General features: G+C 50.6%; 1 protein-coding gene across 3 annotated transcripts in view; it reads right to left on the bottom strand.

Annotated features, from left to right (window-relative positions):
- NIN (ninein) overlaps positions 1 to 19,883 on the bottom strand; it is a 62,538-nt gene that overhangs the window by 22,648 nt on the left and 20,007 nt on the right. For all 3 annotated transcript variants that reach the window (XM_050897812.1, XM_050897813.1, XM_050897814.1), the window contains exons 4-16: positions 19,271 to 19,440; positions 13,433 to 13,472; positions 11,827 to 12,017; positions 10,529 to 10,675; positions 9,447 to 9,614; positions 7,981 to 8,117; positions 6,429 to 6,569; positions 6,077 to 6,251; positions 4,998 to 5,108; positions 4,092 to 4,181; positions 2,555 to 2,708; positions 2,115 to 2,236; positions 94 to 620 (exon numbers count right to left, since the gene is read on the bottom strand). In XM_050897812.1, coding sequence (XP_050753769.1) covers positions 94 to 620; positions 2,115 to 2,236; positions 2,555 to 2,708; positions 4,092 to 4,181; positions 4,998 to 5,108; positions 6,077 to 6,251; positions 6,429 to 6,569; positions 7,981 to 8,117; positions 9,447 to 9,614; positions 10,529 to 10,675; positions 11,827 to 12,017; positions 13,433 to 13,472; positions 19,271 to 19,440 — 2,173 coding nt within the window. The remainder of the gene's footprint in view (positions 1 to 93; positions 621 to 2,114; positions 2,237 to 2,554; positions 2,709 to 4,091; positions 4,182 to 4,997; positions 5,109 to 6,076; positions 6,252 to 6,428; positions 6,570 to 7,980; positions 8,118 to 9,446; positions 9,615 to 10,528; positions 10,676 to 11,826; positions 12,018 to 13,432; positions 13,473 to 19,270; positions 19,441 to 19,883) is intronic.

Raw genomic sequence — 19,883 nt, 5'->3', positions numbered from 1 at the left:
AAGTCATTTCTGCACTAGGTTCACCTTGGTCACCACGCCAAGCCACCAAGGTCAGCGTACACCGCAACCGGCCCCGCCAGCGATAACACTCACCTTTCCTCCTCCAGGTCCTGCTCGTGCTTCCTCCGCAGCTCTTGTTGGAGCTCTTCCTTCTCCAGGGCATGCGCCTCTGCCATCCTTTTCAGCTGCTCGTGAAAGCCATGTTCCAGCTCTCCCTTCTCTTCCTGCAGCGTCTGCACCAAAACTCTCATCTTTTCCTCCACCCAGACACCATTTTGAATCAGTTCTTCCCGTTCTCGACTAAACTTCTCGTTTACCTGCTCCAGTCTGGCTCTAATGTCTTCTTCGTGCTCCTGCCTCAACAGTTCTTGCAGATCGGCTTTTTCCTCATCGAAACGCATTTGTAATTTGTTTTTCTCATCGTTGTATTTACAGTCGAGTTTTTCTTGCTGTTCTCTGAGCACTGCTGCCTCTCCTTGCAGTTCTGCAATTTGATTTTTAAGGCCAGTTATTTGCTTTTCCATGACATGCATCTCTTCAGTGTACTTCTTCCTCATATCCTCTTGCTCCTTTTCACAGTGGATTTTTGTCTCATCTAGCTGCTTTTCGTAATGGCTCACCTACAAAAAGGAAGACAGATTGGATCGGTTCATTTTCTACAGAATGTTCTACAAAGATGTTTCCTCAACTTTTCTGTATTATATATTTCCATATAGTCTACAGAATATTTTGATTTACACATTAGCATCTTACATTTCCCCTGCAAAGAATGCTAAGGTGCTCAGCTTAATTTCTTACTGGGATAAAGATGATTATTATGTAGAAGCCAGTGAAATTCATGCTTTTCCGTTAAGCAAATTCGTGAGAAGAGAAGCCGCTAACAACTCTGAAGTCCTAAGTCAGTGTTGCAAATTGCAAGTGGTCTCATTTTATTTCACGGATTACTTTTTCAAAACCTTCCCCAAATTAAGAGGCAGATGAGGCCTTTCCTTTTAAAAAGGTTGGGGGATTTTTTGTTGGTTTTTTTGGGTGGGGGTGGGGGTTTTTTTTGTTGTTGTTGTTTTTGTTTGTTTATTTGTTTTTTTTTTTTTTAAACACAAGTGACATGAGACAAACCCTTAAGGAAAAGTAATGATTTTGGGGCGATATTTTAATCAGTTCTCTTTTCCCACTCCCATCCCAGCTTCGTCACAATACAGTTTCAGCGTACCTGTGTTACGCCATAGGTGAAATGAATAGATTACAGTTCTATATCAATTATAATTCTATAACCACCTCTCATCTGGAAGGCGGGCACTGGTCTGACAGGCGCAGCGGAAGCCTGATGGGACCCCCAACTTCTGGTCCCGAACTGACTCCCGCAGAACGAGCCTGGCCATCTCTACCCCAGTGCACCTCACCTGCGGAGCAAGGGAGGTCTTGCTTGGAAACACCGTGTCCCTGACAGGGATGCTGGTGCAGGCTGGTGGTAGGTGTTGCGCTGTGCCAGCTCACCCTATAGCACCATAGATAGGCACCGGAGTGGAGCTGCCCCGGCCCCGTAAGCCCATCCCAGACCCAAGCTTTCTCCGTGTAGAGCCAATGGAGAGATTTCTGCACGTGTGGCAAGATTAATCTGCGGATGGACATCCAGAAAATGGGGAGCCGACTGCCCGTTTTCAGTAGCACAGGTATCCTAACAGCAGAGTTTCCATGCTCCCACAGCACAGATCGCGTTTCAACGCCACCAGACCGCACAAGCATAGCCTTCAGCAACGCAGAGTCCTGCCAGCAGCCTTTCTAACCCACAATTATCCCACGCCAGCGGGAATGAAGTGGCTAATGCAGATGCAGCAGGCTTTCGAGACAGGAGATGCAATAGTGGCTCGGAAAGGCTCACTGCTCTCTCGTTAGCTGGCGGGCAGCACGAGGATCGACTGCAGCATTCCTTCAGCCCTCTCCAGCACCTCTCCATCGCACAGCAACACGCAGAAGGAGCAGGGAAGGTAGAGGCTCGGATTCAGACAAAGGTTACAATTTGACCAGGAATTAAAAGTCCTTCTTCAAGGCCATTCCACCTGTATGAAGAGGCTGGAAAAAGTTGTGAAGTTTCGTTTTAAGTTAAAATAGCTTACTGTGTCTTCAAGCTCCTGTTTGAGGTGATGCAGATCCCTGTGATGTTGCTCCTTCATTTGTTCAATAGCCATTTCTGCCTCTATGCTCATATTTAATGGGTTGCAGTCTTCTGAACCAAGTCCTTTAAAAATAGTCAATATATACATATTCTTGAAGCCCAAAGAGATACATTCTCAACAGAATTATTTCACCAATTTAAATTTGTTTGGGCAGCTACTTGCAGCTCTCAAATTCCCATCACATACAGACAAGAAACTGCAAACATTAATTTCAGCTTTGAGTATACTCAGCCATACTCCACTGAATGTTAAATAGCAAAACGGAGGTGGTGTTTGAGTCTCACTGTGAAGGTTTGGGAAAGTTTTTACGTAACTGCCTCTAAGATGTTATCATAAATACCTACAGCACAGAAGTTGGTCATATAGGAGATGTGCTTTACCTTGGTCGGGCTCAATAGCACTATTGCCATGACTTTTCATATCAATGTCGAACTCTTCCGACAGTGAATTTTTCAGCGAAGGCCTGAGCACTTTGCCTTGGGCACGGTACTCCTCCAGCTCCGACTGCAGCTCATCTATCTGGTCTTGCAGCTCCTGAGAGGGGGGGAAAAAGAAGCCTGAGTGAAAGCACCCAAGGCAGCTGAGCATCCGTACATCAACACACTCCCAGGATGAGACATTTAGGAGGGGATTACAGTAGGTAAAGACTTGTCAATAGTCCTGCCATCATGCCACAGTCATCCTCCTGTCAGCAAAACAACGCCCTTCTCCAGGTTCCAACCTGTGCAAGTAACGGATGTGTTTCTTACTCAAAGAGCAGAACCTTTTTCAGATGGAGAGCCTGTATATTTTCTGCCTCTAAAGTATATTGTGCTCCAGGACCTTTCACTTTATTCCTTCTTCCTACAACCTTTTTTAAACAGCAGCTTAGGAACATTTTCAAACAGTCGAGAAAGACCTCCTCAAACACCATCTACTTGCAAAATCAAATCAGAAGCAAAACATCAAATTAGGAAAGAGATACCCTCATTACTGCATTTACCATCTGGTACTTCTGCCCACTTGCCAGAGGAATATCCCAAGCGTTTGTGCCAAATGCCATGCGCTCAGCTCAATGAACAGCGTTTATTGAGGAAAATGAATCCCCTGAATGTGTAAACACACAATTCTGCAGATTTGAAAGGTTCAAAAAGTGAACTGTGAGTACTGATTCATATCTGCCAGTACTCGAGAAAAGAAAATCAATTGCAGATTCAAGCAACGTCTTATTAAGAACTATCAATTCAACAAATATTTCTAGACAGTCTCTGCCTTTAAACTGCAGCTTCCTAAGAGAGCTACCGTGCTGTTTCAGGTTAGTCAGCCTTTTGCCAAGGTAGTCTGTTATTGAATGAACAGGATCATGCAGAACAGATGAGCCGAACGCTGGTAACCATTGTAGTCATCAGAAAGTAGATATGTAAATAGATAACTTGCAGGCCCACCTTAAAGAAGTATTTCAGCCATACAAGATTTGGGGAGGAGAAGACAAGCTTTACATTTTCAGTTTTATTTTAAGAAAATACTGCTGTTTTGGAAACCAGCAAAACTCGGATACGTCTTATTTCTGCTGTAAGTTCCTGCAACTCTGAATTCAAATGAGGGCAAAGTTTGTTTCATAAAGCAAAAAACCGCTAGTGCACAACTGCGCAAGGAGTTGAGCTTGCTACACAGCTGGGGAACGAAGGAGGCTCCATAGACCCGGTCCCAGCCCACTCTTGTGGCACCTCATCCTCTTAACTCGGCCAGTTGCCTCTGTGGCAAGAGCTTTCCACCCCTCAAGGGCTTGGATTAATGTAAAAAAAGCCATTACACAGGGAAAAACAAAAAAAACCCAGCAGCATTGTATTGCTGCTCTGCATTGCTGTTTGCAGTAAGGGTGTTCTCGGTGAACACGGGCAGGCGGGTGCCAGGTCTCCAGCCCTGGGCTCCACTTACTCTGCACTGCCGCTCGTACTCGCTTCTCATCTGTGCCAGCCTCTCCTCCTGCAGGAAAAACTCCGCGCTGCCGGGATCCAGGTCACCAAACTGAAACGGCATGAAGGGGATCCAGTTATTCTTCCACCAAAGAGCCCTGCTCATCACAGCCCCGATGCCACTCGCAAGCAGTCCTGCAGCCTGTGCCCCTCTCCTCCTTTTTTTAAAATTTTAAATACAGAAGCTCTGCTTCCCTGCTGGTAGGGGACAACGAGCAATCTCCCTAACAAATACTAGCTGCTATCTCACCGTAGCCCTCATGCTAACTTTGATTGCAGACCACAGCTTTCTAGCTTAGCTTATGCACCTCTCAGTTTGATAAATAATCCCAGCTTTAAAGAAGTCCGGAAAACAGATGCTGGGTGAGAACCCCAGTATACGAGCCTTTGTCTATAGATGCACACGCACAGAAATGCCTTTGGAGAAGCTGATATTCTGACGAGTTTCTTGTAATACAACCACGATGAGCTGTTCACCTCGATTTTCACCTAAGTTTAGCGGAGATGCCACGTAACACCGAACACCTCGTGTATCATCTTCCCCAGAAAGGACATGCACGTTGGGTCTATCCAAAACTATGTGCTGGGGGGGAAACCAAAAAAAATCCCTGCAGATCTGCAGGATGATTGCTTCACTGTAAGGCTCCCTACTGTTAATTAGTATAAAACTACAGCTAAGCTGGAGTATCTTTAATTTCCTTAACTGGAAGGCAGGCAGGCAGTCCATGTCAACAAAGTAGGCTGTGCCTTCAGTCACGTCTGGATAGGGACCCCAAGAGCTTCTGGCTATTAGTTAAATTGGCAGCTCGAGTGTAGTAACTGAAAAGCCATTGAATTCTGGACACATACTGGGAAGAGGAGGATTTACCTTCTCAGCCAGGACGTTTTCCAAGTTCCTCTGCAGTTTGCTTGCCAAACTTTCATACTCGGCCAGTTTTTCTCCCGTTTCCAATAGCTCGCTTTCCAGGCGGCTGTTTTCCTGGACCAAACAAAACCCCCCAACAGCGTCAGCATTTGGAGGAGGAAAACATTAGCACGTGGTAACTCATTAGAAAAAAAGAGTAATCTCCCAGTCAAGTCAGAGCATGACACTGTTACAAGCTTCAGCCAAAGATAGGAATTGTGAAGCCACGCACACACAACCCCTCTTGCTGCTGCAAAACACCAAGTGTGAACGCCGGACCCGCAGCCGGCTCACAAACCCTGTGCTCCTCTGCTCCTCTCACCTTTCAGATGGCCGCTTCAGAAGGAGTATTTTATAATTTTCCTGATGCTCACAGGATGGCCACCCCCTTCAAAAGCTGCTCGCCTGAACACCTGTAAGGGTGTATTAGCTCCCTCTGACTGTCAGCACTTTTGATGTCGTTTGTAAGACAACACCATTACTATTTTTGCTTTTTTTAAACTGAGCAACAGTTAATTATATGGTAAGGCAGCGGTCAGATAAAGAGCTGTGACTTCAGTGTTTTCTAAAAAAAAAAAAAAATCTAGGAAAAGGATGTGAATTTGTGGGGTCATGGGTGAGCGATACCATTGCATTCGGCAGCAGATAAATTATCAAAAGGCATAATGGCAAGCTTGCTTTAGAGGTTTTTTTGTTTGTTGGTTTTTAAAGCAATATTTTAAACTTTGTCAAGACGCATTATCTCCTGGCTGGAGAGCCAAACAGCCAGCCCATCCGATAGCCGTACACACGCACACTCTGCACTTGATGGCAGCAGAGATTTGAACTGGAGCCTTATAAATCCATGGAGTAACCCATCGAGGTGACCCAAAAAACAATTCTCACGGATACGCCCCTATCTTGCTGGTGAAATTACTTTCAGCGAGCTCAACACGCACTGTAACGCATCCTCTCAACAAGGACTACGTTGCAAGCCTCGCTCCCCACTTCTGGGCAGCCTTGCCTTTTGGGGGAAAACACCGGCTGCATTTAGTCCCCGTTACCTTCAGGGAAAGGGCCAGGCGGTCCCGGATATAGTTCTCATCGGTTTTCAGCTTTTCTATCTCCTGTTCCAGCTCCAGCCGCTGTTTATTAGCCTGCTGCAGGATTTGCTCCCGCTCTCTCCGAAGCTCGTTCTTTAGAGCTGCAATTCGTTCCTTGTACTCCTCGTCCAGCTTCCTACGAAGGCAGCGGAGGTAAGAAGAGCTCGTAAAGAGAAGCAGGCTGCAAATACCGCTGCGAGTGAAGCTTGGTGGCAATCAGCAGGCGCGAAGCCACTACCTCCGTCACCGAGTCCCTGCAACGCTGCGGCAGCGATGCCGAAGAGGAGGGGAAGGGTGAACCGGGACGCCGTACCTGAGGTTGTACTCATTCCGGCGCTCAATCGCGGCGTGGTGGTCATCCACTTCGGAGGCCATCAGGGATTTCAGCTTTTCGGCTTTTTCCAAGTCCGACCGCAGCTTTTCTTTCTCTCTGGCCACTTGGTCAACCCGTTCCCTAGGGTAAGCGCAGTTGTCCTGCATTAGGTCACCCCTCCCAGCTCCCCCAAAGAAGGTACTTGCAAGAGGCTCATCAGAGAAGAACAGCTCGGAAAGCTCTCCGAGGGCCTTATCAACTGCATTTAGTCACTAGATATGAACTTGCACACATAGCTCTGGACATGTCTTGATATCCCCATCAGGTCCTGAGATCTCAACACTTGAACTCCTCAGCTGTGGTCTAGCCCCCCCGAGTTGCAGCGCTATGCCATTTTCCCAGGCCACTTTCTGCCCCATTTACTTGTGCTCGTCATTTTTATTACTTTACCACTTCATCCTTACACTACATCCAATCTGGTTTGGATCACAAGTCGGTAAGATCTGCTATATTGAGCAGCTTTCTTGATGGGAACTTGACAACAAATCTCTCCACCGAGCGAACGTAAAAAGGTATTTAGACATGTAGGCGCACACAACCAGTGGGAAGCCTCATCTTGCGAGGTTTCATACAAGCGAAGCAGACAGCTTGCAAGCACAAGCGGTAAGCCAACAAGTAACAGGACACGTGCAGCCTTAATGACCAGCGAAAGTCATCTGTGGTGTCGCGGCGAGGTGGATGCATAAGCTGATAAATATCTAAGCTATTCCAAGATTTACAGCGCAAACAAAACACCACTAACAACTAGAGCTCGTGCACGTGGCAGATGGATGCAACAGTTACACAACAGGAATGAACCAATGCAAAACTGAGGGTGCAATGCTTAAAGCAAGGGTGTCCAAAGCGGGGTGGACAAGATGATCCATCGGTGTGTGAGAAGAAATATTTGAGCTTCAGTAGCACATGTATATAATTTATAAATTCATAAAATAAAAATATACGTACAGGGAAATGTTTCCCGTCTCCTACACTCTCTTAATAGAGAGGCCTGCACAGCAAGTCCCGTGCAAAGTCAAACTTTCAAATGAAAAAAGTGGGGGTACACGGTGGTTTTGTACCTCACCCACACCTCTACCACATGGCAAAACCCACCAAACGGTTCTGCAAGAAACCAGTTAGGATAATCAAACCTTTAATCAAATTGCACCAGCCTCTGTCTTAAGTTTTGCATTCCTTGGCCATCAATGACCGCTGCAGAATGCGGTGACCATTTCCAGACTGCAGAGCAGGGCTGCGAACAGCCTGCTGCTTTGATTTTTTTTTTTCCCTTTAAAAAGTATATTTTTCTGCAATACTTGGGTTTGAGTGTTTTACCCACGCAAAACAAGAGAGTTGAAAGTTTCTGACCAAGCTAACAGAGACCCTAGCCTTCCAGCGCCGTGCCGATGCCCCTCGCAGAAGCCACCATTAATCAGCTGCTATTTAAGCTCCTGCTTGGCCCAACGGAGAGGGCAGCGGGGAAGCGGCAGAGCCAGCGATCCTGGTGACTTACAGCAAGTGTCTGATCTCCGTTTTGAAACTCGCCAGGGCTGCCTGGTGGACTCCGTTCTTGGTTATTAAAAGCTCGTTTTCTAGCGCCAGCGTCAGCTCTGTCAAGTTCACCTTCCCATCCAAGCTGAAATCCAAAGCCTGCAAAAAAAAAAAAAAATCCACATCGTTAGAGCAGAACGAGCTTTCCTGCCCTGCAGGAGCCTGGCGACATTTGTACGTGAAGCGACAGAATAAAATGAGGAGGCTCAGAAAAAGATCTTGGCTTGCTGATTAATCTGTCACAAATGCCTCTGGGGCAATAAACCAGACATCTCTGCCACCTTCCTACATGGAAGAGCTGCTGCCAGCTGTGGAGATGGAAAGTGTCCGGGTTGTGCTGCAAGACCAACAGGAAATTAATCCCACGCCTGATTAAAAATACTAATTCTCTAGAGGACCTAACTACACTGGCCTTTTTACATATTCCAATGCTGCAAGAAAGTGGTTGAAGATGTTCATGTTAAAACCAGCTCTTGCAATAGAGACAACACAGGAGCAGCCTTGTAGGAGGTATTAGATAGCAAGGATCCCACCTCTGAGAAAGTAAGTTAGCATCAGCAACTGCTTGTAATTTCCTTCAACCTAACTCTGCAGGAGCACAAAGCAGAGCGCAGAAGGGCTAGCGGTGGGGCTGAAACACTGCAGACACTGGAGAAACCACCCCGGTGACACCGGTAACAAAGCAAGTTACCAGCGGAAAGCAACAAGCAGAAGAGAAGGTAAAGGTGTACCACGCAAGTCCAGTGAAAACAGTACCAGGTTATCAAGCTGGCCTGCGCGAGCCCAGGCTACGAGTGGGTTTTTAAAGCCTGAGCAATGGCAGCTTTTATCACAACTTGGATGTTCAATATCCACACGGACGTTAAATGCCAAGAGAAGTCTGCCATCATCGCTGCTGGGAACCCAGCGACGGTCTCGGAACAGAGACGTGAAATTATCTTCTCCCGTCCACAGCTTCTAGTGAGACGGACAGGGATGGGGTTTACTTCAGGTATCTGATTTGCAACCCCCATTACCCTTTTACTCTGTATGATAAAACATTAATTACTGGGCAGGGTTTCAAGTGCTGTCCTCCACCTCAGCCCAAGCAATCATTCAGGTCATCCCAGTGCTAAAAGGTTTGCAGATGCAGCTATTCAGAGAGGTAAAGGAATTAAATTGCTTTCTACAAATATAGGTGACCTCTTCGAGCTAAGCTGGAAGTCACATTACATTTTTATCATTAACTGCTAGCTCTCTGGGATGCACCATCATTTCAATAAAGGAAATGATTGGAAATTTCCCAGAACAGTTAGACTCTTGTCACTAGCACTGGGAATTTTAAAGGGGGGGAAAAAAAATAATCCAGCTACAGTCCAGCATCCCACACTGGGAGGGGGGTGGAGGGGAAAAGGCAAATAAAAGAGGCGAGATGGAGCTGCCGGTTACCTTCAGGATCTCCTGGCTGTTCTCTATGCCCTCCTGGTGCCAGCAGTCGAGGATGCCCTCCACGCAGCCGTAGCCCATCCCGTCATCCAGGCTGGAGAAGAGGCAGAAGCCGATGGTGCTGGGCATGGCCGAGGGGGTGGTCGTGCGCCTCCCGCTTTCATCGAAGGACTGCCGAGAGAGGGGAGAGGGTGCGACGGGGCACGGGCAGAGCCGGGCATCTGCCCACCCCGCGACGAGAAAGGCTTATAAATGTAATTTTGCTAACAGTACTCTGGAGATTAAGGATTAAGGTCTGCTTTTCCTCACTGCCAAGCAAATACCCGGCAGGAGCGCTGCTGCTGACCTCACGGCACCGCAGTGCAACCAGGCGCTTCGGCTTTAAAATAAATCCAAAGAGGAACAGTTTCAGAGCTGGCCTCAATGCTCCAAAAGTGTTTTCCACTGTCTGTTTTTGGTTTCAAGTGTCACCTCCCCCAAAAAGGCTGCAGGGAGCATATGCACAGGTGCTTTTGCTATAACCCTCAAACTTCCAGGCAAAGCTAGGTAGGAGATTTCAAACTCACTCTCTCTCAAAAAAAATAGAGTTGTGGGACCTGCCTGCCCCCAGTCTCCAGCCTACCCCAGGCCACCGCTTCCCCCCGCATCCAGTTTATACCATTTACTTGCTGCACTTCACAGCTTGCAAGAGCCACCTCCAAGCCACGCTACTTTAAAGGGGAGCCATCTCCCCTTTACCACGAGGGTGCTTTCTGCTTTATCCCCCGCACACCCCGACACACCCGGGAGGAAGCCTGCAGCAGCTTCACCCCCATCGCTCTCGCTCGAGGCAAAGGCAGTCGTGTCCACGGTGCTGCTGTGCTCACCGGGGCATCCCCGGCTCTGCTCCGCTCCCCGGCAGGGCAGAGCAGGGGGAGCAGCAGCTCACTGCCACCGCCTCGATGGGGCAGGGGGACCGTCACAGCTGCCCCCCCCCTCCAGGGACAAATGGGGAGGAAGAGGAGGAGACAGGCTAGGTGGGATTTGCTCAGGATTTCTTCCCCCCTCCTCCTGCTTTTACCCCAGGATCCACCTCCGTTTCTCACCTGCATGGAGAGATGTCGTTTCAGCTGTCTGTACGGAGTAGACGCCGAGGGTGTCAGTGACTTTCCGTTTTTAAACAAGCCGTAGAAGAAGTCCTCTATGCTCATGGTACCGTCTTGCTCCAGGTTATGGAGCACCTCTTCAAGCACCTGCGGATAGAAATCACATCTGCTGTTGCCAAAAACACGGCGGTAACAATTTGGCACAGCAGAAAACATCCTATTCCCAAGGCTCTACCAAAAAAAAAAAAAAAAAAAAGAGCAAAGCAAAAAAGAGTTACCTGGCATACTGCATCAGCCTAACACTGGTACAGCAACCTTCATCTAGAAAATTGCAGAGCCACATACACTAGGAAAATCCTGCCTGTAAAAGCATGTAAGCTCCTGGTCATCTTGGAGCCTCCATCTTGCGAGGCAGCATGAAAACCCCTTGTTTCATTCTGCCCTCGAGACAGGGTGACCTCAGGAATTCACTGCAAGGTAGCGAGACAGATGCCAAAACCCCAGCAGCTTGTGAAGTGACCAGGCGAAAAAACATAGCAAGACACTGCAAGGTTATAATAAATCTGGTTTATGCTTCAGGGCAGTCTGCTTTCTGAAAAGCAAGACCAACCCTATTAGGATCAGAGATGTTAAGATTAGTCCCTCACTATTTCTTTGTCTACAGTTTATCTTTTCCATTTTCTGCCTTAATATCCTGAAAACATTTTGTTGCAAATTCTGCAAAGGAATACCTGCTCGGAAACAAGTTTTATGAAGGAAATAGTTACAAGCCATGTTATTTTAAGATGCAAAATAGTCTGATTTTTTTATAAAATTAAATCCTAAATTGACAAGAGAGTTTTTTTGCTAAAGAAATAATTTTCTTGTGGACTCTTCCTGGAGGACAGAAACTGCCCGCAGGTCTTCTCAAAGTCAAAAGCAACCATCTATGAATATTTTAACCCATATTCACTGTCTAGCTAGAAGATTTTTGGGATTAAGGAGACATGCTTGGAATCTAGGATATGTTTTTAAATTCCAGTTTACTCAGCGATTGCACGAGAAGACAGGCACGCTACGGTGTCAGTAAGGCTGGCAGCTGCCTTCTACTAGAGCAGCCTCCCACGTCTGGTGGTTCGACACCAACAAACTCGCTGGAAAGCTGCGAGCTGGAGCTGCAAACCGCCTTCCGAGTAGCGACCTGTTAACCAGCACTTGTGCTTCGGGCTTGCGGTCAACCGCAGGCCAGACTTTGCGGGGGCCACGCTAAAACCCAGGCGTACGCGCTGGTGCGAGTGGGTCCGTACGTGGCCGCTCACCTCCCCGGCTGCTGTTCGGAGCCCATACTGCTCACAAATGGAGATGAGCTTTTTGCGGTTCAGGTGGCCGTCCCTGGTGATGCCGAGGTGCTCGCAGACCTCCTGCAGTTTCTCCTCTATCCAGTCCGGGGTGGGCAGCGAGGCACCGGGAGAGGCGTTCAGGTCATCCGGGTTCCAGAAGCGCAGCTGCCCTGGAAACGGGGGAAACTGCTCCGGTTTCTGCCCATCCGCTGCACACAAGTGAGTGCCAGAAGACCTGGGGGTTTTGCACGTTGCTGCAGCGGGCAGAGCCTCCCTCCTTGCTCATCAGACCCCAAGGAACCATTTGCCTTACCTCATCCTGCACAGAGCACCACTTGTAATTTTGGGGTATGGCTACCGGCACCAGCACGGCTATCGGACTCTACCAGAAGGAGCAGATCCTGCTCAGCATTCAACTCATACGTGCCACCACAGACAAGGGAACCCCACATCCAGGCGCAGCGTGAGCTGCAGCCGGGACCACGGCCAGGAGTATCTCTGGGGACGTGGATGAGTCCGATGGCCAACGTGGGCTGGTGGCCAGGGGAAGCGCAGCCCTGCCGCCTCAGCCGCTGGCACGGATGGAAAAGGGACCCCTCCTCTTCTGGGCAGTTATGGAATCAAGGGAGAGGACTGAGCAAGTTGCATATCCATATACACCTCGACCAGGTCAAGAACTTCAGTGGTTGCCTGTCTCCATAAACATCACCCCTGAGGTGGAGCTGCCTATACTCCCATCCCCTTTGAATGCAAACTGTAGTGTACGTTTTGATGTAAGTACTTCCAAACACCCCTCCAGGGGAAGAAAAAAAACCAATAGCCTTCAGCTGATAACATTTCCTCTACCTCCAGCAAATGCCTGGAGTGCAGTCTCACCCAGCTGGAAATGCTCGCAGAGCCACCAGACACAAACCAGTCAGAGCTTGCTCAGCTGCAAGGCCACCTCCTTGCATCTGCTGCTTCATCCTGGGGCTGGAAAAGCAGCTTTTGGAGAAAAAACTGCGGGCCCTTTGGATGGGGTAGGGGTTAGAGAGCAGCTGAAATACAAAAGAGGTGCTGAAGCAATTAAAAGCTGCATGGCTTAGTTATAAATGTATCTTTGCGTGCTGCGGGTTGTGCTGAGGGTCAGCGCCAAAGCTCGACAGTCACCCCGGGGGGGGGTCACCCCGCTCTCCCTTACAGGACAATTAGGAAAGATTTAATGGCTGGTCCCTGCTGACATCTAGTGCTTACCGTGCTCCACTACAGCCAGCAGCCCCCAGGGCAGGAGCGGGGACCGGGACCAGCCCCGGCTGCTGCTCTGGGGGTACTGGGGCCAGGGAGACCAGGAGCAACTGCAGCAGGAAGAAAAGAGGGCAGAAAGGGTAAGGCACAAGACTGTGCCCTCCAAGGAGCCCCGCTTTAGCTTTCATTCCCAGCTCGGGGCTTGCTTGCTCCATGTGCACCTTCCCGAGCTCTGCCCCACGCCAGGCTGGGACTGCTCAGCACACCCAGCTGGCCTGAGACCGTCTTAGTGTGCTCCTCTGATTCGTCTTCAAAGCTGAAGAGAGAATAAGCACATACAAGTGCTGCTGTTTGCTCTTACCCTCAGCCTCGTACTCCTCGCTGTCTCGCGTCTTCCAGTGCTGGGGAGAAAACAAAAGGTTCCTGAGTTATTACTATTGCAAGACATCACCCGTATGAAAGAGACTCCACGATCAGCATCAAATGAGCTACAGGGCTCCAGCAACGCCGACAGGCTTTCATCTCCCTGCTCCCACGGGCTGGGCTGGCAATCCACGGCTCTTTGATGCTGCCCGTTTCTGGCACACAAGGTGCTTTGGTGAGGATAAACCACAGCTGCAGCAAAAGGCACCTAAAGCCCTGCAAGTGACCCAGGAGAGGTGGCAGATAAGAGTCCGGCAGGTTGATGGGGAGGGAGGGAGAGCTTTGCCCTCCAAGGAAACCATGCTGCTTGTCTTAGAGGTATCGATGGTTGAGATGATGAGGATGCGGGGAAGATCATGGGCTGCATATAGTCACCACCTGAGTTTAGGTCATCCTTTCCTTCCAGCACCCTATTTTCCCATTGCAGAATGGCGACCGGCAGCCCATGGGGATCTTGTACACAGCCAGCTTGCAAGCTGGGACACGAGCACAGGACACTTCGAGTCTCCAGCATCCCCATCATGGATAGCCCTTGGAAGAAACTTGCGTGGCACACCATCATCCTACGGCCCCGCTCCCCTCTGCGGGCGATCGCATGTCACCCACGCCAGCCACAGAGCCCGGGCATCCCGGGCACCAGGGAACGTGCATCCACGACAGGTAATTAAGCTGCAATGAACCCATGAGTGCAATGGGGACATCTGCTTCCAGAGCACCTGCGGTCTAGGAAATGAAGCTTTTGCTGCTTTATGCTTTCCCTTTTGACAAGGGGCACCCATCTGCCTGCAGAGCTCGAGGGCCAGCAGCCTGCACTTGGCCAAGCCCACTCCAAAATGCCTGCACTAACTGTAGCTCTAGGTCAGGAGACAGAGCCGCGCTGCCAACAAGCTCTCCACTGAGCTAGAGAAAAAAAACCACAACATACTCTTTGCTGGTCTTAAGCCATCCCGCTTCCTCTGTGGCAATACCACATCAGCTCAGGCGGCACCGGGAGCAGGGCAGAAGTACGTTGTTTAAAATGATTTCCTCATGTACTACACGTTGTCTTGTCTCTACCACCCTTGTACCAGCCGAGGGTATTTACTCACACGCGATGCTCAGCGATATGACCTCTTGGTTTAGCAGCAGCATCGGCAGATGTTACTTCTCCACCGTTACAAGTGGATACTTCTGCATGCACGTGACTGATGTCAAAGTCACCCAGGACATAAAGAGGCTCTAAATCATCGTATAAAAGTTCAATACGTCTCATTCAGATTACAGCTAAAAGCCATTAATCTACAACGTTACCATGGAAACTGGATTAGGTCGCTGGACTTTTTTTAGCTCTGCTGCTTGCTCCCGTTTCATCTGCTGGACCAGGCAAGGGCCGTGAGCTGCCACCGCAGCATCTCGATGTACCCCTCTGCTTTTGGGGCCAGTCACAGGGCAGGAATCGGGGAGAGCCTCGGATGGAGAGAGGGGCTTAACCTTTGCTTTCCCAGGCAGGCTTCAGGTAGAAGGCAGGAGGTTGCAGGCAGGGCTGGAACCTGCAGCTCTGCTGGGTGTTCTGGACAAAGCCAAGAACGTCTATAATATTACACTAGAAAGCTGCGGATTTTGGCCCAAACAAGTGCTGTCCTGCTAGCACCACCATCGAGGCATTAATGTGGCAGATCCCTGGTTTGCCTGATAAACCATCAGGGCGAGCACACAAAAAGCAGGAACTGAGGCAAAAAGGTCAAGTTACCACCCGTGAAGGCAGAAAACAGCCCATGTTCCCAAAAATGCGTGAGCTGACACCATCCCAGCCCGTAAGTGCCTGTACGTACGCAACGGCCAACTTTGTGCTGAGAGAAGGTATCTTCGGGTGCCAGACAGAGCTACCACCCTGCAGCCACCTATCCTTGTCCTTTGGGGGCGAGGCGGGGGGGGCACTGAGGGGAATCTGGGCAGTGATGCTCAGAAGGGGGATCCACTGCTGTGTCCAAGTCTTTTTGCATAAGCTATATATATATATATATATATATATATGAATGATACAGAATCAGATCTAAACCATTTAGCACCAGACCCTCTCACTTCAAGGACTTGCCTCAAAACCAAGAACCCCAAACCACAGCACACAGTAACTCCATAAATACCAACATCGTGAAGAGGCTGAATATAGCGGTGAGGGGGGCTGCTGCAGGCTGGTAACCCACTGCCACCGACCCCGGGGAGCTCGTGTGACCTCCCCTCCCCGTGCCGGGGCCCCGCTGCGGAGGGCGAGGGGGTCCCTCTTTGTGCGGCGGGGGCTCGAGGTCGGCCACCACCGGTGGGAGGACAAAGAGGGGCCGGTGCATCCCGATGTCAGGCACGGCATTGTTTCCCCGGCCCCGGCGGTGCTACAGCTGGATGCGGGTCACACACATCGGCGGGCTGCGTGCGGGAGCGGAGATCCCAGGAATGCATTATTATTTGGGCAGGCGCGTGCTTGGCCGGGCTGAGGAGCAGATGGCCACGGCTTTCAATGCTCGCCACCCTCCAGCTCGGGGCCCGGGCGAGCATCTGCAGCCTGTGCCGTTTGCTTGCGGTGGCCTCTCCCCATAATAAGGCAGCAACCTCTCCCCCCCTGCCATCTGCTTCAGCGAGACAGACCTTTGTTCTCCGCCAAAATATATTGCTAATTAAAATGATGATCAGGAGCGCACGCTGAGCCTGTTCTGCTTTGCACGTGGCAAGGTGAGCCTTCACACCAATGCTGATGGCCCCCATTTTTCCCTCCTTGCGTGCTTGCCCAGAGATCAGCTCCCTGGTCTGAGCAGCCAGAGCCGAGACCCCTGAAAGACAGCAAATCTCCACAACCCGCTTTGCAAATTGCCTTCAGCCGCAAAGCACCGGAGTCACATCAATAATGCACTTTTGCAAGGAGCAAGCACTATCCTGAGCCGTTATCTGCAGATCCTGGCTTTACAGGACAGTTGCACTTCAGGAGCCTCACATTTGTACGTCGAGGACCTGAAGACAAAGAGTTTCAGCCTGACCCTCCCAGAAGGTTTTGCTCTGAGAGGCCACGCCATGCTGGAAATCACTCTATGCAGAAGCAAACACACAGATGTCTGGGGAGCGTGTGGCTTCGGCAGGCACTGAAGGGACAGAGCTATGACATGACAGCGGTTTCTACAGCCTGCAAGTTGGAGGGACCTTTCCCGGCACAGAGCCAGCAGCTGGGGAAGGGGAGATGACAGATGCCCTACGCTGAGGTTTGGAAGTCAGCATGGCCTTAAGACTGGCCACGTCTGGCTGTGTACCCAGGGGTGTCCTGCCGGGAACCCATGAGCCAAAGGGTGCTGCTGCCCTACCACCAGCTTGGGGTTGGTACCCCATGGCCACCAAACTCGCTCCCCATCCCAACCCTGCACCGCCGCCATTGAGCAGATCATCATCAGGTCTAACGCAAGGCAAAAAGGAAACGAAAGCAAGGTCACAGCACTTCCCAAGCCCACCAAGACCCATCACCTGTATCAAGAGTTTAGGACAAACAAGCTCAAGTGGCAGCCGGGGCCGGAGATGTGCAGCTTTAACCCCTGCAAGCTTTCCCATTGCATTTCTAGGTGCTTTCGTGGCTGCAGCTCCATTAGCACCACATCCATAAAGCTGCCAGAACCACTTGGTTCTCACCACTCATTAGCCTAGTAGCATCCGTGGGGACAAACTCACGCGGGGCAGAGGGAACCTCGGGATCCCTACACCACCCTCTGCTCACGGCAGGGTCAATGCTGAATGCAGACCCAGCTGCTCGTGACTTTGTCCAGTGGCACCTGGAAAGCAGCTGGGAATGGAGGTCATGGAGCCTCTCTGGGCAGCCGATCCCATGTACAGACCAGCCCTCCAGCCTCTCCTCTCGTGTTTACAGAGAGGAGAAGGGAAAGGAAGCCTCTCAGACGGAGCCTGAGCCCTTTTAATTGGCACCGGTTGAAAGAAAGCACCAATTAAGCCACACTGCCCCAGTTCTCAGGCCAGCATAACACCCTGGGCTGGAGGCAGGCTTGCGGAACACAGGCAGCAGTGTGTTTATACGCACAGCAGGAGAAAACTGGGCAAAGGCTGTAAGTTTTGCCGAGCCCAAAGAAGTCAATGCATCAGGAGTCTCCAACACCGCTGAGCGTTTCAGCCCCGGGACCCCCCCTAATACCTTCAAGCAACTGATTTCTATGCATACCAAGAGGATCATCTTTTAGAGACAAGATAGTAATGCTGATAAAGTTGGCAAGCGGGGATTTTACAAGTTTAGCCTGTTTTTTTGCTCAAGTTGCAGGAGAATTAGCCATCCCATCCACCCCAAAAGGTGCAACAAGACTTCCCAGCAGGAGACCGATTCAGCCAACAGGGAGCACAGCGTGGTTACGTACCAGTTGAGTTAATTGACTGACCTTGTTAATGGACTAGCCTTTTTACACATCTTTGACAGCTAAAACAGAGGAGTAAGATTAGAGTAGCCTCTTCCATCAAGGGCATCACTTCCCTGGGGGTTGTGGGCAGATTAACATTGATTTCAAGGTCAGGGCAGCCCATGTGGCCAGCACCAGGAGATGGATGAGCATCCCTGTGGCGGTGAGCAAAGGTTGCCGAGAACAGGATAAAGAAGCTGGTTCTGGTGGAAAAGCTTTTCTTCGAGGTTTGTTTGGGGATTTTTTTTGTATTTTTAAGCTCAGCTGCATAGGAGTAACACTGGAAATTGGAAATTTCTCCCTCGTTTCCCCATGCAGGGTTGGGCATCCCCCTACGCAGGTGGCTGCAGAGCCTCCCCGTCTCTCAGAAAGCACAAGTGAAGCCACGAGACAGAGGAGGGGAGAAAGCAGCAGCGTTTCTCCTTCCCACCGGAAAACTCCCACCGCACGCTCCTGAACATGCAACACTGAATCAACAATACTTGGCAAACTGGGGCAGGCTGGAACGAGCCCAGCTCCAGGGAAATGCTGCTGGATTGCACCACCAAACCCAACCGCTCTTCACCTTTTGCTTTTCTGTTCTGGAGAAGCAAGAGGAGATTGTGGGGATGAAAGCACTAGCATAAAGAGCGCCACAAATTTTGATCACAAAACTGGGGCGGGGGGGGGGGGGGGAAATCTAGATTTTGGAGCAAGTATATGTACAGGCATACGTGGGGCATGGGGGCTGCCGAGAGCCGTGCAGCTCCCGGGGCGGTTGGCCTTTTGCTTTGGTGCAGGAGCACGCAAGTTTTTTGCTGGGAAAATAAAAAGGAGAAGACTGAAAGGAGAAGCTGGTGGCTCTGGATTTAGGGCACTGCCCCAAGGCAGCCGCCTGCTCTGGAGCTCTGCCGCTCACCACCCCTCTTCCCCATCCCCTCTAGCGGAGGGTGCCGGAGCCATGGTTCTTGCAGATGAACTAATACATGAGGACGTGCTCCTTCTGCTCACTTAGCTCCCGGCCCACACTTCGTTAGCCACAGAGGCAACGTTACAGCCCTCGCTTAATTGCTGGCCCACGCTGCAGCCAGGAGTGCGGGGAGGCCAGCAGCGCCGGCACCCGGCGCACGTCACCGTGCGAGCCCGGCTCCTCCCTGGCTTCCCACAGCAGCCTGCCTGCGGATGGGAATTTGGGGCCGGAGCAAGGGAGGTGCTGCCTGGCACGGCTGATCCCTGGGGACAGGCGAGGAGGGCGACCATTGGGAAGGTCGCCAAGGACATCCAAACCATCTTAGGATGGTGTGGGGAGCAGCTAAGATGGTGTGGGGAGCAGTGATGTCTGGGGGTGACAAGCCCACCCCAGTGCCCGGCCCCTTCCCTCTTACCTCCTCGCAGCCGCTGGAGGCGATGCGCGGGGGACACGCTTCCTCGCTCAGCGGCTCGATGACCGTCACCTCGGCAAAGTCTTCCACCGACTCCTGGAACTCCGGCAGGGACCGCCGGCCGTAGCGTTTGCCGCCTTTGATGTACTTGGGCTGCGCTTCTGGGGAAGAATCTGCGAAATTCAAGAACAAAGCGCATCGGTAACATGATTTTTTTTTTTTTTTGCAGATCCAGCTCCTGGGTCACAGCACACAGGGTTGGTTTGGTTGCAGCATTTCGAGCACCGAATTACCACCACCATTCCCCCCTGGGCAGGCGCCAGCAGCTACTCCTTTCCAGGACCACTACCCTCACCGTGGCATCGGGCCTGATGGGTTGGAATTGGTCCTGCTCCAAAAAAATAAAAAAAGGCTGTCGCAAAGTGGAATCAGGGCTCCATCTTCCTCACCCTTCCCCAATTCCCAGATCAAGTTTGCTCCGTTAACAGGACGGGGGAAAAAATAACCCTCAACCTTGCAAACAGCCTCAGATGGAAAGTCCATTAGGTCTCTCCTCCTTGCACTAATCTTCATTACTAGCGATGGGCAGGTTTAATTAGGGACAGCGTTGCACTTA

This window comes from Gymnogyps californianus, chromosome 5 (genome assembly GCF_018139145.2).
Source record: "Gymnogyps californianus isolate 813 chromosome 5, ASM1813914v2, whole genome shotgun sequence".
Taxonomy (NCBI): Eukaryota; Metazoa; Chordata; class Aves; order Accipitriformes; family Cathartidae; genus Gymnogyps; species Gymnogyps californianus.
Note: the sequence above shows the minus strand (reverse complement) of the source record. Positions and strands in the feature narration are given on the sequence as shown.